General features: G+C 44.1%; 1 protein-coding gene across 2 annotated transcripts in view; it reads right to left on the minus strand.

Annotated features, from left to right (window-relative positions):
- LOC147703608 (serine protease 27-like) overlaps window positions 1-22,721 on the minus strand; it is a 454,299-nt gene that overhangs the window by 163,810 nt on the left and 267,768 nt on the right. For both annotated transcript variants that reach the window (XM_086931944.1, XM_086931945.1), the window contains exon 4: window positions 16,519-16,790. In XM_086931944.1, coding sequence (XP_086788070.1) covers window positions 16,519-16,790 — 272 coding nt within the window. The remainder of the gene's footprint in view (window positions 1-16,518; window positions 16,791-22,721) is intronic.

Consider the following 22,721-nt stretch of genomic DNA (forward strand, 5'->3'; position numbering starts at 1 on the left):
TCAGAAACTATATGGGTTATTGAATGGTTGCCCAAGTATTTGTATGGGAGACTGAGTATGTGTGTGGGTGGCTGGGAGGTGTATAAATCTGTGCATAGATGTGTGAGCAGTTGATTCCCTAGGTGTATGGGTTCAAAAGTGCATGTAGAAACACCTGTATGGACAGTTGACTGTGTGCATGAGTATATTGGTGGGTGAATGGATATCTCAGTGCTACATGTCAAAGTAAGTACATATGTAAAACACACTCCATGTGAGAGTTGACATATATAAATAACTGAACATAAGAGCCAGTGAATGTGAGAGTGGCTGTATGAATCATTGTGAACTTGTATCAAGGATTGTATAAGAGAGTAAATATGTGTTAGTATATTTTTGAATAAGTAAGGTGTGTATAACTGTATAGTTGAGGAAATGGAGATGTGATTGATTCTTTGCATGACTGACTAGGTGTGTGAGTAACTCCATGGATGTGTGACAGTCTGTGAGTGCCTGTTTACACTGAGTGTATCTAAGGTTATATTAGAGTCTGAAGATGTATTATCACATAAATGATATCATCAGTGATGTAATCAGTAATGTCAAATGAGATGTCAGTGATGTCATCAGTGATGTCATTTGAGATGTCATCAGTGATGTCATCAGTGATGTCATTTGAGATGTCATCAGTGATGTCATCAGTGATGTCACTGACCATGTCATGAATGATGTAATATGTGACATCATTAGCAGTGGATTGCGGGTCCGCGATATATAGTTAGTGCAACTAACTATATATGGAATTTCAATGGTTTTGTGCAAATAAAATAAGGTTTTTTAAATGCTAATCCCTAACTATATATGGTCTATAACCTATGGTTTTTTCAGTGAATTTTCAGGGTTTTGTAAATGCAAATTCCTAACTATATATGGTCTATAACCTATGTTTTTTTCTGTGAATTTCATTGGTTTTTTAAAAGCTAATATCTATAGCTGTAAAATATATTCTTTATTAAGTGACGTATCACGTAGCCCGTGAGACGCCTCATGATGCATCGCATAACAGTGACGTATCGTCTCTGCAGCGCAAACCAAACCCAAAACGTAAGCGCGCCAGAACACGCTTAAAGATATATATATATTTTTTTAACCTTAATTAGACAAAATCCACACGTGCACATATCACAAACGTTCAAAAAACACAATATGTCGGACTCCCGTTACGCTGCCGGTTAGCTGCCCAGTTAACGTACCAGGAAGCACCTTTACCACGAAAAATCACAATTTTTTTTTTCTTTTGCCCCGCAGGGAACTTTAATAGCCCCCTCATCAATCCTAGGGGTTCAGGAGGGGTCTGCCTTACCCCTTTCATTCATTTACACCTTTTTTTTTTCCACCTCTTGTCTCTCGATTCCACAGAGAGACAAGATGGCGGCCGCTCCAGACTGTTTACAATGATAACAGCCAATCAGCTTCTCCTCAGACTACCGTTACACTGCCGGTTAGCTTCCCGGTTAGCTGCCCGGTTAGCTGCCCGGTTCGCGTACCAAGACGCGTCTCTACGGCGAAAAAATCCGATGTTTTTTTTTTTTTTGGCCCGCGTGGCTTTATAATATCCCCCTCATCAATCCTAGGCGGTCAGAAGGGGTCTACCTTGCCCTCTTTCCTTCATTTCCCCCTTTGTTTTGGCCTCCTCTTGTCTCTCGATCCTACCGAGAGACAAGATGGCGACCGCTCCGGAATGTTTACAATGTTGACAGCCAATCAGCTACTCCTCAGACTCCCGTTACACTGCCGGTTAGCTTCCCAGTTAGCTGCCCGGTTAGCTGCCCTGTTAGCTGCCCGGTTCGCGTACCGGGGCGCGCCTCTACGGCGAAAAAATCGGAATTTTTCTTTTTTTTTGGGGGGCCCCGCGTGGCTCTATAATATCCCCCTCATCAATCCTAGGGGGTCAGAAGGGGTCTACCTTGCCCCCTTTCCTTCATTTCCCCCTTTGTTTTGGCCTCCTCTTGTCTCTCGATCCTACCGAGAGACAAGATGGCGGCCGCTCGGGACTGTTTAGAATGTTGACAGACACCGGAGAGCCAATCAGCTTCGCATCGCAAAGTTCCGTTACGCGAAAAGTACGCGAACCGGAGCGCTGCCCGGAGCGCTGTTACAGATATATATCTTATTTTAAACGTTAATTTCTCAAAATCCACTGAAGCACATATATTGAGACCTAGCAAAGGCACATCGGGCTAACAGTCCCTACAATTTTGCCAAGTTTCGTGCAAATCCATTCAGCCGTTCGAGCTAAAAGTGAGGCCAACCGCCCTATGGAAAAATGAATGGGAAAAACGCTTTTTGGGACCCCCCTTTTTTCTCGGCCCCCCCTTGACGACCCCCCCCTTCAATTTTCAGGGGCTGCTCAGAAACAAAATGTGCCATTTTCCTGAAAATTTCAGCCAATTCCGTCCACAAACGCCAAAGTTATTAGACGTAGAATTTTCAAAAGTTCCATAGAGAAAAAATCCTAACTATATAGAGACAAGATGGCGGCCGCTCCGGACTGTTTACAATGTTGACAGCCAATCAGCTACTCCTCAGACTCCCGTTACACTGCCGGTTAGCTGCCCGGTTAGCTGCCCGGTTAGCTGCCCGGTTCGCGTACCGGGGCGCGCCTCTACGGCGAAAAAATCGGATTTTTTTTTTTTTTTTTTGGGCCCCGCGTGGCTCTATAATATCCCCCTCATCAATCCTAGGGGGTCAGAAGGGGTCTACCTTGCCCCCTTTCCTTCATTTCCCCCTTTGTTTTGGCCTCCTCTTGTCTCTCGATCCTACCGAGAGACAAGATGGCGGCCGCTCCGGACTGTTTAGAATGTTGACAAACACCGGAGAGCCAATCAGCTTCGCATCGCAAAGTTCCGTTACGCGAAAAGTACGCGAAAAGTAAGCGAAAAGTACGCCAACCGGAGCGCTGCCCGGAGCAGTGTTACAGATATATATCTTGTTTTAAACGTTAATTTCTCAAAAACCACTGGAGCACATATATTGAGACCCAGCAAAGGCACATCGGGCTAACAGTCCCTACAATTTTGCCAAGTTTGGTGGAAATCCATTCAGCCGTTCGGGCTAAAAGTGAGGCCAACCGCCCTATGGAAATTAACATGGGAAAAACGCGTTTTGGGACCCCCCTTTTTTCTCGGCCCCCCCTTGACGACCCCCCCCCAAATTTTCAGGGGCTGCTCAGAAACAAAATGTGCCATTTTCCTGAAAATTTCAGCCGATTCCGTCCACAAACGCCAACGTTATTAGACATAGAATTTTTAAAAGTTCCATAGAGAAAAAATCCTAACTATATATACCTACTGGCTATCGCCAGTAGGTAATATATATATATATATATATATATATATATATATATATATATACATATATATATATATATGTATGTAGCACCAATCCTCGAACCTCCACCACGCTGGCAGCGCGGCGAAAGAAGAAAGCAGACCCCACGTTATACAGGCAGGATGATATTTTTATTTGAGACCCTTCAAATGACGCGTTTCGAGTACGTTGTACTCTTGTTCACACACCGTTGAAACAGTCAGCCTTCAAATTTATACGCTTTTTTTCCCTGACCCTTCCCAAGGGCCACACCTCCTGTTGTGTATCACATGACTGAGTACATAAACATAGAAATAGGTGCAACCATTTAAAAAAGGGAATACAGACGACTGATAATATAGTGTAATCACTAAATCACAATAATATAATACAAGGATAATATATATAAGCATATAGTGTATAATACAATATATACAATAATACATATTATAAATGCATGTGGAGTCAGTCATAATGTAAAAAATCAAATATGTATCATATAACATTTTCGAACATTGTCCTTTTCCCAAATAACGATATTGCACTAATTTCCTTGCAGGCCTACAAGAATATCATAACTGCTTGAATGCAGAAATGCCCGACATACGGGCTATAAAAGTGACTAGTACTGGAGAATCTCTGCCTAAATGCAGTAGTCCGGAGGACAGATATAAAGTGCCTAATGCCGATTGTGCAAATTGCAATCCAGTAACAAAATTTAAACATGAAAGCCAAAATCATGCGATGTTACATGTAGGTGACAACTATATTGTGTGATGCCCATGAGCCAATGTCTACAATATTTATTTAAAATTCATAATTCATGAATTTACACATTTCATAAATATTAAGACCTATATACAAATATTTACAAAAAATATATGTGACTAAATATTTAAACATGGTGTAACATAATCACCTCTAACTTAGTGCTCCTATAAGTTTGTGCCCGTGTGAGTGACAAAAAAATAATTACATGGGGAAAAATAGAATCATGTGATATTATGTACAGTCCCAGCAAAAGACTAGGAAAAAAAGAGAGAATTAGCAGTGTTGATAAAACACACGTATTGTCAGTGTATATGAAATATATACAATTTTCAATGTTCAGCGTGTGTGTTTCAAAAGCTCAGTGGGCAATCGGAAATCGGAATCATCAATGAATTCTGAAATCGATATGAGTAGCCAAAGTTTATCAATGTTTCAATAACCAGGAAGGCTCCGCCCTCATAGGTACCGCTGGGGGAGACATATATAAAGGTGGGGATGTTTCCTGTGCTAAGAAAATATATGTATATAAAACTTACTAATCTACTGCCGGTCGCCAGTAGGTAGTTATAATTAGGACCTATTTTTCATAGGAAATCCGCAACATTGTGTTTGGAATGACTTTGGATCGGGTTGACAAATCTTCACGAAATTTTCAAAAACTGGTGGGGCGCTCCGGTCCGCTCCTACCCTGAAAGTCTCAGGGTGATTTGTGAAGTGGGGGCTGAGAAAAAAAGGGGGTCCCAAAACGTGTTTTCCCCATGCAATTTTCCATTGGAACCATTCATCGCGGCTACAGCCCGAACTGCTGTACGGAATTACACCAAATTTGGCAAAGAGGTAGTCCTTGGTTCAGACTCATGGCGTTTGCTTAAATGGTATAAATCTGTTCAGTAGTTCCTGAGAAAATCAAAATCAAATGTACATATATATTTATGGCCTTGGAGGATGTGTGCACCCTGTCGTGCACGAGCTGTATTCTAATTGGCTGTCAACACTGCAAACCAGGAAGTTTTGGCAGCCATCTTGTGCCTCGGTGGAACCGAGACACAGGAAACCTAATAAAACAAATCTGCAAAACGCAAAAAGGAGGCAGGGTAGAAACACCCTGACCCCCTACGCCTGCTCAGGGGGAAACACAAGGCCAAAAAAAAACTATAATTTTTTTTAATTGGCAAAATCCGTGCAGGATGCGTGGATCTTGACAATAAAAAAAAAATGAAGCGCTGGCTCCCGCGTTTCTTTAGTTATAGGCCCCCAGGGGGGCCAAATCCCGGGGGCCATACTTATGTAAAGTGGGCCCAGAGGGGTGCCCCAGGGACCGCCACCCCCGGGGCTTTTTTACATTTTGTGCAGGGGCTCTCAGGCCTCCCCAGCCCTGGGGACCACCACCCCCCAGGGCTTCTTGAAATTAGGTGGGGGGCTCTCAGGCCCCCCCCAGCCCCAGGGACTGCCACCCCCGGGGCTTTTCAAAAATAAAATAACCTGTGTGGGGAGGCTCAAGCACCCCCAACATGCCCCGGGGACCGCCACCTCACCGGGGGACTAAATATTTAAATTGGGGAGTCTGTGATGGACCTACCAGCCCCGTGGACCCCCCCCCCGGGGCTTTGCAGATGGTGGGAGGACCACCACCCTCCTGGAGCCTTGTGATGGCCCTGGGGACCGCCACCCCCCAGGCCCGGCTCCTACAGTGTCCCGGGGTCCCCATCCCCGGGACACTGTAGTTTGCTATGGCAGGGCGGGAGCCTCGCGGCTCCCACTCTGCCATAGCAAACTGCTTTGCTATTTGGAAGAGAGAGCAGGGAAACCCCCTTCCTTCACCTTTGTGCAAACACACCCTGTGGTGCATTTTAAGTTGAGGAATTAATTCCTCTTCAATCTTGAGGGTGCCTGGGGGCCAACCAGCCCACCAGATACCTCCAGTATGCGCCAGGGAGCTGTGTTGCACAGAGATGCTCAGTAGCCACACCCCTTTTTACACCTCTCTGCAGTGCAGCTATGTGGTGCTTACTGGAGGTACCTAGCGTGTTAGTTGGACCCTAGAGACCCTCTGGATTCAAGGGGACTTAACCTCCCAACTTAGAACGGCCACAGGGCGCATTTACGCAGTGGTGAATGGCGGGAACGGGGCCTGAGGTGACGTGTGCAAACACGCCCTGTGGCACGTTTAAAGTTGGGGATAAAATTCCCCTTCAATTCTGAGGGGGCCTCGGGAGCCAACTAGCCCACCAGGTGCTTCCAGTAAGCGCCACTGCTCTGCGTTGCAGAGAGGTGGTCTCAGCTGTGCCCTTTTTTACATCTCTTTGCTATGCAGATCTGTGGCGCTTACTGGATGTACCTAGTGGGCTAGTTGGAGCCTAGGGACCCTCAGGATTGAAGGGGAATTATTTCCCCAATTTCAAACGTGCCACAGGGTATGTTTGCACAGTGGTAAAGGGAGGGGATGGTGTAAGAAAGTGGCTCTATATATACTGGACCGAAGTAAAATCCACCGAACTACGAATTTCGATTTACTCACATGTTATCAGGAGAGACCTCAGTGCTGCATCTTTGATCACAGTACTGATCCTGAAAAGTAATTCTATCCGTACTTACCAGTAATTTGAATTTACTTCCATAGGCTGACATTGACTGGTTTCACTTGGAAATTCTTCTAAGTGTGGACTTCTGGAACTTTAAAATATTCCTCTAAAATTAGCCGAACTACGAATTCCAATTTCCTCACCTGTTATCAGGAGATACGTCAGTGCATCTTTGAGCCCAGTACTGATCCTGAAAAGTAATTCTAACCATACTTACCAGTAACTTGAATTTCCTTTTATAGGCTAACATTAACTGGTTTCACTTGGAAATTCTTCTAAGTGTGGAGTTTTGGAACTTTAAAATATTCACCTAAAATCCTCCGAACAACGAATTCCGATTTACTCATCTGTTATCAGGAGAGAACCCAGTGCTGCATCTTTATGCCCAGAACGGACCTTGAAAAGTAATTCTAACTGTACTTACCAGTAACTTGCATTTCCTTCCATACGAATCCATTGTCTGGTTTTCACCAGAAAAGTTTCTTAAGCGTTGATTTTCACAACCTACAAATATTCCTTAAAAATCGCCCGTATGACTTAAACGCATGCTTTCAACTGTTTACAGGCAATGCACCAGTGCTGGATCCGGGACCCACCACTGAGTAAGAAAAGTAACGATAACACTACTTACCTGCTAAGTGAATTTCCTCCCATAGGATAACATTGGTGATTCTAAGTGAAAAAGTGTCAACTTTCAAAATACAATATTATTCCTTAAAAATCACTACTGTAACCAAAACGCTTTTACTCAACTGTTTACAGGAGATGTCCCAGGACTGAATCTAGGATCCAGTCCTGTGGTTAGAAAAGTAATCCATAAAGTAACTGATTACATTTAACTAGAAATCCCCATTGAGCTCGATGTTGCATTGTGTTTGAAATTGTGTTGCCCATTGCATTAACTGTAACTACTGTGCTTAAAAGTCTATTGCCTATTTGCAAAGTATTTAAACTAAAGTAATTCATTCTGAGAAACTATATTTTGTAATGTAATGTATAATGTAATTATATTGTCATTTAAAAAATAACAATTCTAAAAATAGTTTAACCACTTGCATGCAGCAGGAATTCCAGCCCTGTGTTGGACATTCCAATCGCGGGCGTGGTCGTGATGGAACCATTCCGTCATAAGCACAGCCCAACTGTGACTCATGACAGAATGGTTCCGTCACGAGCATGGAAGGTGTTAAAAAATGTAGTAAATCAGTAGCAAAAAAATAAATATAACAATTAATTCATTTAAAAATTGTCATTTAAAAAACCTTTGACATTCACTGAAAAAACCATAGGTTTCAGACATGTTGAAGTTAGTAATTAGCATTTTAAAAACCTTAGAAATTCTCTGAAAAAAAACATAGGTTTTAGGGGTGTTAAAGTTAGCTGGACATTTCACTCGTACAAAACTATTGAAATTCCTCTGTTATAGTTAGTTGTACAAAATACAACTCGCGCACCCGCAATCCACTGCTGATGATGTCACATATTGCATCATTCATGACATGGTCAGTGACATCACTGATGACATCACTGATGACATCTCAAATGACATCACTGATGACATCACTGATGACATCACGGATGACATCATCAAGTGAATGTGGTTTGGTTCGATATTTAAATAAGTACTATATATATAGCAATCTGCATTGAAGACTGAGTGGATGTACAAGTGTCTGGATGGAGGATTTACATTTTAAAAAATGCACGTGTTCTAGACCTAGACCTTCCTTTTTACCTAATCTGGTGTAATTCCTTTCAGCAGTTCGGGCTGTAACCTTTTTAAAAATCCCGATGGAAATTAACATGGGGAAAACGTGTTTTGGCACCCCCTTTATTCTCGGCCCCCGCTTAATGAATCAACCCGATTCATTTTGATTTAAATCGGCCAAATTCACGCTGGGTATGCAAATCCGGTCGAGAATTCTTTTTTTAAATGAAGCGTGGGCTTCCGAGCTTCGTTTTCCTTAAGCCCCTGGGTGGGCCAGGTCCCAGGGGCAATATTCATAATGTATGTTGGGGCCCCACGGGGCCCCTGCAACCCCAGGGACCACCACCTCCCTGAGGCTATATAATTAATGGGGGGCCTTGTGGACCCCCAAGCCCCGGGTACCACCATCTCCCTGGGGATTCTTTGAATAATGAGGGACCTTGCGGGCCCCCCCAAACCCTGGTGACCACTACCTCCCTTTGGCTTCTTTGAATATTGAGGACCGTCATCTCCCCGGGGCTTCTTTAAATAATGAGGGGGGCCTTATGGGCCCCCCGAGCCCTGGGGACCACCACCTCCCCAGGGCTTTCCAAATGATGGGATGGGGGCCATGTGGCCCCACTCCAGGAGACCTTGATGGCCCAGGGGCTCCCCACCCCCCAGGGCCGGCTCCTGTAATTTCACGGAGTGCCCACCCCTGGGACATTGTTGTTTGCTATGGCAGGGTGGGAGCACAGCTTCTGCCCTGTCATAGCAAACTCTAGTTTTGCTTTTGGACGCTAGAGCAGGAAACCCGCTCTCGCTTCCATTAACCAAGATAGTTTGCCTTTGCACAAGGAGAGCTGCATGTCAGCAGCTGAAGACCTCAGGACACAAGTGGACTTTATCCCCCGAGTAGCAGTGCACCAAGAGGCACGTTTGCAGAGTGGTGTATAAAGGGGGCATGGCCTTGGACCAACTCTCTGCAATCCAGCTGTGTGGTGCTTACTGGAGGTACCTGGTGGGCTAGTTGGCCCCCACGGACCCTCAGTATTCAAGGGGACTTCATCCCCCAACTTAGAACACGCCAGGAGGTGAGTTTGCAGAGTGGTGGGGAAAAGGGTAATAGCCTGTGTCCACCTCTCAGCAATCCCACTGTGTGTGGCTTACTGGAGGTAAGAAGTAGGCTAGTTGGCCCCTAAAGGACCCCCATCAGCGAAAAAGACTTTAATCCCCATCCAAGAGCGCATCAGCGAGTGTGTCTGCAGAGTGGTGGGCAAAGAGGGTGTGGCCCATTATGAGAACTTAGCAATCCTGCTGTGTGGTACTTATTGGAGGTAATAGGAGTGATACTTTTCCCCCAAGGATGTCCTTGGGGGCCAAGTGCCCCTCTTGTTACCTCCAGTAAGACCCACACAGTAGGATTGCTAAGACGTCTTCGGAGGCCATGCCCCCTTTCTCCACCTCTCTGAAAACGAGCCTCCTGGCAGACTACGGGATGGGGGATGAAGTCCACTTTACTCCTGAGGGACTTTGGGGGCCAAGAAACCCTTCTGTTACCTCCTGTAAATCCTAGGCAGCGGAATTCCTGAGCGCTGGTCGGAGGCCCAGCACCCTTTCTCTGCCACTCTGCAAACGCGAATACTAGTTAAAGAAGTGTTTGCAATGTAATAGGTTTCGCATTTGCGAGAGTTAATGCTTCTGGCATTGTAAATGTAAACATTTTTGACTAATGTTTTTTGGAGTGGAGTGGATGTATGTTGCGTGCAGTGGAATTATGTGGTAAATTGTGCAGTGAAATTATGTGGATAGAAAGTATGTGGTCTTTAGTGTATAGGAATTGTGTAGAGTGGGACTATGTGCTATGGAGAGTAATTATACGGTATTGTAGTCTGTGTTGTGGAGTGGTAACCCCTAGTTTATTTTTCCTCATTTCTATAGAAGCTCAACTATGGACTCAGTGAGACAAAAACAGAAGGAATCACTGAGTATCACTTGTGTACCTAGTCAGATGTATGAGCAGGGACACTGGAATTAAGTGACTATTTAGCTGCACTGAGTTTCGCACAATTATACATTTTCCGCATTAGCCATGTAATCCATCATCTGCTTCCTAATCTGCAGATTTGAACAAAAAAAGCCTTGTTTCTAGCTCAAACGGCTCATACATTACAAACAATGCAGCAACAAGTGTTACAGCGTGGTGGAAGGTCCTTTGCAAAACCTAGAATGGTCACCTGTTACTTATTGCTAAATGTGGGTCTTAAATTGGTACTAATGGTGTGCAAGCCACTCTTGCTTCTTTCTGAGCCTCTCTTGCCTCCTTCTGCATTTATGTTGCTTCTTTCTGCACATTTATTTCTTTTTCGGTACTTCTACGTTCTGCACCTCTCTTCCCTCTTTCTGCATCTCTGTTGTCTCTTTCTGCACCTCATTTGCTTCTTTCTATACCCCTCTTGCATCCTTCTACATTTCTGTTGCTTCTTTCTGCACATTTATTGCTTTTTCTGCGCATCTCTTCTACTCATTTACTTCTTTCTGTACCCCTCTTTCTGCACTCTTGTTCTCTCTTTCTGCACCTCTCTTGCCTTTTTCTGTATTCCTTTTGTGTCTTTATGTGCCCTTTTTGATTCTTTCTGCCCCTCTGTTGCTTCTTTCTGCCCTTCTCTTACTCTTTCTACAACCTTCATGCCTCTTTCAGCACCTCTGTTGGTTCTCTCTGCACTGCTGCATTTGGACCACATGCTGCTTGGGGTGGTTGTCTTGGCTGGATGTCTAGTTCTGATTCACTGTCAGAGATTTCCAGGGGAATGCCCCTATTAGTCGTTATGTTGTGCAACATAGCACATGGTGCAACATTTTTACAGCATGTCTTTTATTCGGTCATTTGTACAAAAGTATAAGTCTCTCAGTGGCTCTGTGACTCAGTATGTAAGTGTCAGACTGGATCTATGACTAAGTCAATCAATGTCTCAGTGGGTGTGTGTGTAAAAGTATAAGTCTATCAGTGGGTCAGTGAGTCAATGCATGAATCTCTGAGTGAGTCTCTGACTGGGAGTGTGAGTATCTGAGCGGGTCGCTGAGTGCGTGTATGAGTGGCTAAATAAGGCTGTGAGTGGGTCTATGAATCCCTGGCTGTATATGTGAATGGGTACAAGAGCCTGCGACTGGATATATGAGTCTGTGCATAGGTGTCCGAGTGGGTCGCACTATCAGTGGGTTGTCAGTGGAAGAAAAAGTATCATACCGGGTCTGTACGTGAGTGTATGAGTGTCTGAGTGGGTCTGTACATTGGTGTCTCACTCTCTAAGTGAGTCCGTAAGTGCATGCATGAGTACCTTGATGGGTATGAAAGTGGGTACATCAGTGTCTGATCAGGTTTTGTCCAGCCAATCAGAGCATTCCTGTTGGTGCGTGCATCTGCGAATAATCATGGAATCATTGTGAAATATCCTCGGCCAGACATATCACTATAAATGTTGGCTTAAATTTCTGAAAAACTACTTAACAGATTTATACCAAATAGGCAAAAGGCACTTCCTTGAACCAACATCTACCTCCCTGTCAAATTTGATGTAAGTCCGTTAAGCAGTTTGACTCACTCGGAGATTCATGCATTGACTCACTGACCCACTGATAGACTTATACTTTTACACACACACCCACTGAGACATTGATTGACTTAGTCATAGATCCAGTCTGACACTTACATACTGAGTCACAGAGCCACTGAGAGACTTATACTTTTGTACAAATGACCGAATAAAAGACATGCTGTAAAAATGTTGCAACATGTGCTATGATTGGCTGGACAAAACCTGATCAGAAAATGATGGCTGCCATTTAATTGATTGAGAACGGTTCCCGGGGCTGAAAATGTCTGAAAAAGCTAACATAAGTGTCAGAGTGGAGATACTCTGACCCCATGTTTAAGGAATGAGGGTGTTAATGACTAAAGTTATGAGTCCAAAAATGTCTTTTTTAATTGCACGCGATATTTGCCTCATCGGTGCAGCCACCAGAGTGGCCCCTGTGTACCGTCGCGGGGAACTTTGCGATTCCCAAAGTCATTGTAAATGTTGGTGGAAATATAAAAAATATATATTTGTACACACTAGCCGATGACTGTCACACAATTAAGTACCTACTCACATATTCACTCAGACATTTATACCCCCATTCACATACCCACTCACACACATATATCCAGTCACATACCTACTCAGACACTGATGTACCCACTTTCATACCCATCAAGGTACTCATGCATGCACTTACGGACTCACTTAGAGAGTGAGACACCAATGTACAGACCCACTCAGACACTCATACACTCACGTACAGACACGGTATGATACTTTTTCTTCCACTGACAACCCACTGATAGTGCGACCCACTCGGACACCTATGCACAGACTCATATATCCAGTCGCAGGCTCTTGTACCCATTCACATATACAGCCAGGGATTCATAGACCCACTCACAGCCTTATTTAGCCACTCATACACGCACTCAGCGACCCGCTCAGATACTCACACTCCCAGTCAGAGACTCACTCAGAGATTCATGCATTGACTCACTGACCCACTGATAGACTTATACTTTTACACACACACCCACTGAGACATTGATTGACTTAGTCATAGATCCAGTCTGACACTTACATACTGAGTCACAGAGCCACTGAGAGACTTATACTTTTGTACAAATGACCGAATAAAAGACATGCTGTAAAAATGTTGCAACATGTGCTATGTTGCACAACATTACGACTAATAGGGGCATTCCCCTGGAAATCTCTGACAGTGAATCAGAACTAGACATCCAGCCAAGACAACCACCCCAAGCAGCATGTGGTCCAAATGCAGCAGTGCAGAGAGAACCAACAGAGGTGCTGAAAGAGGCATGAAGGTTGTAGAAAGAGTAAGAGAAGGGCAGAAAGAAGCAACAGAGGGGCAGAAAGAATCAAAAAGGGCACATAAAGACATAAAAGGAATACAGAAAAAGGCAAGAGAGGTGCAGAAAGAGAGAACAAGAGTGCAGAAAGAGGGGTACAGAAAGAAGTAAATGAGTAGAAGAGATGCGCAGAAAAAGCAATAAATGTGCAGAAAGAAGCAACAGAAATGTAGAAGGATGCAAGAGGGGTATAGAAAGAAGCAAATGAGGTGCAGAAAGAGACAACAGAGATGCAGAAAGAGGGAAGAGAGGTGCAGAACGTAGAAGTACCGAAAAAGAAATAAATGTGCAGAAAGAAGCAACATAAATGCAGAAGGAGGCAAGAGAGGCTCAGAAAGAAGCAAGAGTGGCTTGCACACCATTAGTACCAATTTAAGACCCACATTTAGCAATAAGTAACAGGTGACCATTCTAGGTTTTGCAAAGGACCTTCCACCACGCTGTAACACTTGTTGCTGCATTGTTTGTAATGTTTGAGCCGTTTGAGCTAGAAACAAGGCTTTTTTTGTTCAAATCTGCAGATTAGGAAGCAGATGATGGATTACATGGCTAATGCGGAAAATGTATAATTGTGCGAAACTCAGTGCAGCCAAATAGTCACTTAATTCCAGTGTCCCTGCTCATACATCTGACTAGGTACACAAGTGATACTCAGTGATTCCTTCTGTTTTTGTCTCACTGAGTCCATAGTTGAGCTTCTATAGAAATGAGGAAGACTAAACCTGGGGTTACCACTCCACAACACAGACTACAATACCGTATAATTACTCTCCATAGCACATAGTCCCACTCTACATAATTCCTATACACTAAAGACCACATACTTTCTATCCACATAATTTCACTGCACAATTTACCACATAATTGCACTATACATATTACTATTTACATACTACTTTCAAAGCATGTTATTTTTGTACTGTTTCTTTAACCTCATCCATGCTCATGACGAGCTGAGCTCGTTATGAGGCACGGCGCTCCGGTGCTCATGACGAGCTCAGCTCGTCATGAGCCGTGGAACGCTCACACGAGGGGATAATTCCCCTACTGTGTTGAGAGTTTCATGGGAACGGGTGTGGTCATGACGAGCTCAGCTCGTCATGAGCACACGAGCGCTATGCCTCATGATGAGCTGAGCTCATCATGAGCATGGGGGCGCTGTGCGCGCCCCCAGTACAGCAGCGGGGGTGTTACCCCCGCACGGAAGGGGTTAAAACCATCTTTCTTGCTTTTAAGAGTAATCAAATAAATCCAAAACACAACTTAGGACCATGATGTTTTTTCAAATAAATGAAAATAAAACTGTTAGTGCTGGTGGGTGATTTTGGTTTTGAAGAGCTGTTCAATACATATTATTTAAGAAACAAATCAATAGATTCAAATTAATTTATAATTAGGCATATTTAATTTTTACAAGAAGTGTAATGTATCTTTTCTCAGCTAGTTCTAGATTTATAGGCTTTAACAGGATTTTATTTTAATCTTCTTTTAAAATCTTTAAAGCACATAGGATGTCCAAGTGAAGAATATGAACTGAATACTAATAAACGTGAGAGTTAAGAAAGTTAAAATAGCTAAGTTTCAAAAAAAAATTGGGAGGTGTTTTTTGGACGTTGAGGGTCTTAAATTGAACCGAAGGGAGGTTCAACCATATTACGACCAGATAGGAAAAGTGACCTCCCATTCTAGAACTCTTTATTAAATTGCGTTAAATTTTCCTACAGGGAAAGCTCCCTTTGGGGCGGAGAGCTCCATAAATAGGTGGAAAGGTACCAATAGTAATTGTACACTTGTAAATTCAGTCGAAGGAACCTCGTTTTAGGGGGGTGGAGATTCGGAAGTCTACATTTCTACTAGGAATGTGGAGTAAATCTCCACTCGGAAATGATGAATAGCAAAACTGGACATTTACATCTGCGTGTAAAAGTAGATCTGCCGGTGAGTACACATGTAAACATATCCTTGTATATCGGGCAGAATGGACCTAAAATGAGTGCCACCATTTTAAATGTGAGAGTCCAGTGTCTCTCTGGGTAATGTAGTTTGTTTGGCTCCTCTTGTGTGTTGAACGTAATGCAATTGCCACAAAGCCTCACACCAAGCACTGCCCACATTTCGCATGCACCAAGGGGCAGATTTACAAGCCCCTTGCGCCTCATTTACGCTGCCGTTTCGTCACTTTTGAGACGCAACGGCGGCGCAAATCCTGCTCCATGGTGCAGGGGTACTTACAACGTGACGGATCTTGGAGATGCGTCACGTTGTAATGTCCTGCGCCACATGTAGCCGTTCCTGTGAAAGTGGGGGGGGGGGGGGGCGTTCCGGTGCAGGAACGCCTCCTAAAAGTGCCTGAGTGAAATCTACAAGATTTCACCAAGTCACATTTAGGCCCATGCTGCGTCAAAACCCTGCGCCTGCATGAAGCAGGCCTAAGGATTGACGCAGCATTAACTGGATAGGGCCCCCAGAGCATTGCTGGAGCTGCATCGTGCTTGCGACGCAACTCCAGCAATGCGTCACTTTTACGGCACAGATGCGTCACGCATCTGTGCCATTTTTGCACCATGGTGCGCCGCATTGTAAATGCGGCGCACAATAACTGTTGCATCCCTGCTGATTTGCAGGATGCGCCAGTTATTGTAAATATGCCCCCAAGTATCTCCTCTGCAGCTAAAGACTCGAGCCCCAATGAATTTCATAGAAGTGCTTCTCTGTACATGCCCAGCAAACACGAGTGGATGTGTGCCGCAAATTATGACAATTTTGCTAACCTCTGTCCATACACATTTTGTGATGCAACGGACCTGTACATCAGCAACAATCTAAAATTCAGTTTACAAACAAGTGGGTGTACAATTTGCGCATTGTGGATTGTGAAATGCCCATAATACATCTAGCCCCAGGCTCTCTCTTTATTTTTTTCTGCATTGGAACAACAGTAGTGAAGTAATAATATGTGTTTATCAGAAGATGTTGCTATTACCTATTTCAGTGGTATTTATTTGATCAATCTCTGACAGATGGAACACTGACTTGGTTCAAGCTGTGTACTACCTTATGGCGTGCAGATTGCAATCAGATTTAGGCTGCAGGCGCAGTAACTGACTGAACTTTTGGCTTAACATTTTAACCCTCCTTATGTCACTGTTACCTGAACCCAAAACTGCACTCACTTGAACTGTCAATGTCACCCCAGCCGGTGACCCAGCAGTTTAACCCAGATGGAAATTCGACTGTGGAATTTGGCAGGCAGATGGGCATGATGAAATTAGTGTAGTTCACTTTGGTGTCCAGCTCCAGCAGCAGAATGTCGCCAGGTGTTCCTGTGGCAGTGTAGAGAGTGTTCCAAATGATCCTTTTGACTGCAGAGCACACGGAATTAGGATTGGACTTCGAGAGCTGATACATTCCCATGCATACTTTGTAGGAGGACTGGGCATAGCTGCTGAAAAAAACAACATTAAAACAAATCAGAATCAACCTAATGCAAAGAATGTGCCAGTATCTCATCAACCCATATGTGTTACTGTTCCCAGTATAAAGTGGTGAGTCTAGACCATTTGAGGAATTTTAAATATCAAATGACAATAGAGGACTAAAGGTATGATATGTTATTTATTCAACCGGTGTGTCAATCGTACAACAGCAACGCCCAAAAGATTTTTACATTCTTTTTGTGTCCACCACCTGCAAAGAACTCAGGCAGAATGTTCTGCTATCTGTTCTCATGTATGAAAACCACATGTGTTCTTATAGGGATACAACCCCCGTGGTTACTCTGTTTTCTTTGACTACCTGGCAGCGGCTAACTCAGCTGACTACACAATGTACATTTTAGCCACGGAAAAAAATATTTATTCATTAATGTTTTTTGAGAGGCCACAAAAAAACATACTTAAGAAGTGTAATTCCAAAATAATTTAGAAATAGACTCAAATCAAAAGTATTTGGAAATCATGAAAAATATATTGAGATCTGATTTCCTCATAATGGGATATACTTAACAAAAATGGATTTGGAAACAGTGAGCCTGATTCACAAAGCCAGTACGAGACAAAAGTCTAACTTTACGTCTTTTGGTATTCACACAGGTCATTTACGAGTCGTATCTTTATTTCAGCAGTGGGGCCGGAATCTACAGTTTGGGCCGGAATCTCCACACCCGGGCCTGAATATCCAGCTCAGGTTGGATGAAGTAGAATCAATGGGCCGGAATGCAATTTTCACAAAAAAAAAAACATTAGGAATGTGAGATAAATGGTAGAGGAGGTTATGAAAAACACTTTGGGCAAGGAAAAGGGCATGGCCAGACACTACATCACATCTCAGAAAAGTTTGCTCCTTTGCATCATGCTACATGCAATCCACAATTTCCACTCCTCTCAGTGTAGGTATCATCTGGTGTCCTCAGAGCAGGTGGCACCTAATACATTTAACCAGTTTGTGGCAACAGAAAACTGGGAGAGCCACTACCCTGCCTTGTTCCTGGTGGCACAGCAAGCAAGAGACCCATGTATGAGTATACCCATCCCACTTAGACTTGACCCAGTTCCTTGTGGGAACAGTCCTGCTTGCACTGCCAAGCCAGGTCCTCACTGAACCAGAAACAAGCATTCTAGGACCCGTTATGCGATAACACCCCTCATCAGCCAGGCTAGCTTGAATCCAGTTATAAAAAACAACAAGGGCACCCAATCGAGTCAGCACAGGACCTTGGGGAACATATGAGTAATGACAACAGCGGTCCTATGCAAGGAGGGATATAGTCAAAAGGTAAATATAGACACAATGGAAACTATATTGTAAATTGACTTGCCCAGCCGGGCAGAGGTCTAATATTTAATTTAGAACCACAATATTAGGAGATACCTTCAACACCGGCCCGGGAAGCACTTGCAGTCGTCTGTTAAGGCTCGTGAGGAATCAGCCCATTGTTGGCACCTCAACCACTCCACGGGGAGATTGATCTCCGTGGCATACCTGCCTGAAACCCAACCCTGCCAGAAACGTAATCACCGTTTAAGCTGCCCGTTTAAATTGGGACTATCCGGTTCCCCCGCGGATAACGACTGCCCCCTACTCCCTGCCACCGGCCGGCACCCACTGTGTGCGCCTCGCCCAATGCGGCTATCATGGCTAGGAATGATTAGTCTTTACTCAGTCCTGATGATGATTCCTGTAACTATGTAATGGGATCGAAACGCCGTCGACAACTTCTACACCATATACTCTGTTGTGTATCTGTTACTATATTCCAAGTAATGGTGTAAATGTGAATTCTGTTATTGCTATATGCACAGAAAACAATAGCTTTTGCCTAAAAACCTTTCTCTGCCTTCTATCCACTCCGCTAACCATGACAATTTGTAAATGTCTGGGCACAGGCTTTTGCCCATCTCCAAGAAATTGATGAAGGTATCTCCTAATATTGTGGTTCTAAATTAAATATTAGACCTCTGCCCGGCTGGGCAAGTCAATTTACAATATAGTTTCTATTGTGTCTATATTTACCTTTTGACTATATCCCTCCTTGCATAGGACCGCTGTTGTGATTACTTTAGCTTGAATCCAGTGGCACAGCAAGCAAGGGACCCATGTCTGGGCATACTCATCCCACCTAGGGTGAAAAGTGCTGTGGCAACAAATGATGGACGGAATGCTGAATAAATCAAACATTCACCCCCAGTCAAGAGACCTGAGTTAAATCCATTGTTATTTTGCTCACTACTCACCCCAAGTTTTGGCCCAGCCTTATGCTAATCAGTCTTGGCACTGTTACTCATGAGAACAGTCCAGCCCAAACTACCAAGCCACTGGACTGGAAACAAGCATCCTGGGACTGGTTTCAGGGTAACACCCCTCATCAGCTAGGCTAGCTTAAAGATAAAGATATTTCTCCTTAGTAGGCCTCTCCTGGCGAGGCGTATCTTTTTGGACAGGTCTACAAGTCCTTTAATATCCGGGATTTGGTAAAAACAATTGGGAGTTGTGTGGGAACGTCCATGGAATGGCTCCTTTGCACTGAGCAAGGAAACGCATTGATTTGCGCTGCGTTGTCTTACTCCAGATTTTTTAAGCAACTCAGAGCCACACAATGGGGCTTTGTGTTGCTTCATAAATATGACTTAGAGGTTTGTGTCACACATGCATCATGATGCAAAGCTCCCATTAATATGCCCCTAACTCTTCAGTACACTACTAGACCTGTGGATACTGTGCCAGAAAGAAGAACTGCTGTACTGCCGGAAGGATTGCCACTCTGCTGCTCTACAAGACTGCTGACCTGCCTGGATGTCTGCCCTGTTTGTCCTCCAGCCCTGCTACCTTCTGCCTGGAGATAAGGACTGGATCTTCAACTGTCCCAGGACCTCCAGAAGGAGGAAGCTTTTTGTGTCCCACAGGGGCACAAAAAGCTTCCTACATCATGAACCTGCATCTGGACCCAGCTTGAGTGAGTCATGACCCTCCATGGGGTGCCCTTCTAGTCGTGGACCCTTGGAATGTGTGCTAAAGTTGCTCATATAGCCACAACCAAAGGGGGGGGGGGGGCTACAATTTTTGGCTAAAAACTGCTCTGCGAACCAGGAGGAGGCAGAGACCAACTTGCTCGCCTATCTGCCCGAGGTGCGTCACTGGTCAAATTGACTTTGGTGCTTCTCCTAATACGTTCTTCTCCACAACAAAAAAACCGTTTCAGAGGTCCTTTGTCAAAGGTGTATCTGACCTTGTGGAACTGTTTTCACCTACAGCCTAAGTCATGACATAGAAATCTTCACCGTAGGTTTGATCAGGGCTATATGACTATCAGCCATATTTTTCGACTTTGACCCGGTCTCACAAGACTATATGTCTGCGGTTGACACTTTGATCTATTAGGTCCTACTTTTGACTAACTACTTTTAAAAATCATAACTCTGATTCTACTGATTCTATTTTAGTTAATTTAGTGTCAAATAATTTTTAAAATACCTAGGGTTAAGCACATGTTAATTTAGCTACTTTATGTGGTTCACCCTGCAAGGGATGGTGGCTCTTGTAAATGTAACTGTAGTGCTTTCTATATAGCTCACAAATCACCCCCGAAGAGGTTTCAAGGTGCTTTGCACATACAGCTGTGGAACCCTTCCTGGCCTTTTCCTTTGAAGTGCCCACTCCTGGGCACCCCCAAGGTGAAGCCAGGCATCCTAGCGCTGTTGGGGCCGTTGTAGAGATTAAGCAAGCTATTGCCCAGAGTTGCAGACTGGGACCATGATTAGAATAGGCACCAAGGCAAGAATTATCAGGTCCGGGGAAATTGAGCCCAAGACCCGCCGAGGCAGGAATTGAACGCTGGTCCGGGCCACACCTCTGCATCAGGGTCTGCCGCTCTAACCATTGAGCCACACTTCTCCACGTGTGTGACCCAAACCCCAGTCAACCAACGACCCAAATCTAACACTTACATTAAAGGATGCAGTGCAGTGCATTATTCAAATTAAGTTCTTCAGTATTTAAGCTAAGGCAAACACATGTATTGTAGAGGGAATACACGTTCTCATTAGCAAGTTGGTTTTCTCTTACAAAAAAGGATGCACTACAGTGCTGTACAATTAAATACTTGTCGAAATTGAGCTGTAAAATCAATCAAGAGGTATGATCACGGAAATGTATTAGATTGAAACCCCCAACTTGACCCCCCTCGAAAAACCAGGATTTATATTAACGTCATATCAGTCATGTGCAGAGGTTTCGCATCAAAATCATTTAAATCATGGTTAAGGTATTTAATGCGTAGGTGAGTCTCAAACCCGGCAACTGGCCTCTTAATGTGTAAAGTACCAATAAAATGCCATGTGCTGTGCTTTTTAATACATGCTTTAGTGTATTATGCTGAGTCCCTCTTGCATATCTTCGATCTAATACCGAAAATTCAAGATGGATCACTGGATTCATTATTAGAGTACCATTTAAATATGTAAGTCCACCTAAAAATGGATTACAACATAATGCCTTGAGCAGTGCATTCAAGTACAACCAGGGTTACATCACACTAAGCACTCGTTCTCAGCTCCAATATGTTGCCAATTGTAAATAATTAATACTTGCACTGGCGAAAAAATCTATTAATACAGAGGGCATGACTGCATGAAGGGCCATTTTCTCCAACTCATAATTAGCTAGATCCAGGAATTTCAATAAACGGCTTATAAGCTGTAGATCCACTTTGCACAGGCACTCATTAATTGCTGCCTTGATTGACCTTATATCCGTTCTGTTGAAAATACATGTACGAAATTCCTTATAAGGGGCAGTAAAAGTGTACACAAGCCGAGTACATGTTTTATTGATTCTGAGCAATATTCACACCCTCTGAAGCGAGCCCTTTCAACACTGTTCTTTCATGATTGGAAAGTTTTAAGGGGTAACAACATGCATCTGAATCTTAGGAATTTGTTTCTTATAGATTGTTTCATGTATAAAAACAAGTACAGTTGTGGAGACAATGCAGGATAGAACGCTAGAAGCAGCTGTACTCTTGACAACTTGGTGAAAGACCTCTTGGTTCTTCTTGAATAAAGACAACTTTGCAGTTGACTTGACAACCAAATTAAAAGGAATGCAATCAATCTTGTCTTCACGGTACTCCTAAAAAAGGGGACCGCCAAGATGTGAAGTGCTATCGGCCCATCTCACTGCTGGACTCGCTCAGGAAAGTAGTGGGGAGAGTTATCCTAGAGCGTCTCCAGCAGTGGAGTGAGGATCGAGGCATTATCTCCGATATCCAATTTGGCTTCCGTGAGGGTTTCGGAACAGTAGAACAGGCCCTCAATCTCACCTTAATAATGGGAAAATACACACAGGCCAAGGCAACCAACATCTATATGGTCTTTGTCGACCTGTCCGCAGCGTTTGACTGCGTATCGCATGCAAAACTGTGGACGGTCCTAGGCCAAATGGGAGTAGAACCATCTCTTTTGGACTTTTTGAGGGAACTCTATTCTGGCGCAACGGCCAGAGTCCGATTTGGCCTGAATGGCGAGTTGACAGCCCCGTTTAGCGTAGGGCGTGGAGTCAGGCAGGGATGTGTCATGGCCCCCTTCCTCTTCTCACTTTATACTAATGGCCTGGAGGGGGAGATGCTGAGGGGGGCTCAGGATCTCCCACGCATAAATCAGCACCTGATTCCCGCCCTGCTCTATGCGGATGACACCGTCATTCTGGCGCGCACACCACGCGAGCTTCAGCTCTCACTGAATAGGTACACGGCCTTCATGGGCAACCTGGATTTGCGGGTGAATGTGAAGAAAACTTTTGTCATGACAGCAGGCAGGGGGCAACAAAGAACAAAGGCCATCTACCTCGATAACCAAAAGCTTGAGGTCACCCCCCAATACCC

Source organism: Lissotriton vulgaris, chromosome 7 (assembly GCF_964263255.1).
Source record: "Lissotriton vulgaris chromosome 7, aLisVul1.2, whole genome shotgun sequence".
Lineage (NCBI taxonomy): Eukaryota > Metazoa > Chordata > Amphibia > Caudata > Salamandridae > Lissotriton > Lissotriton vulgaris.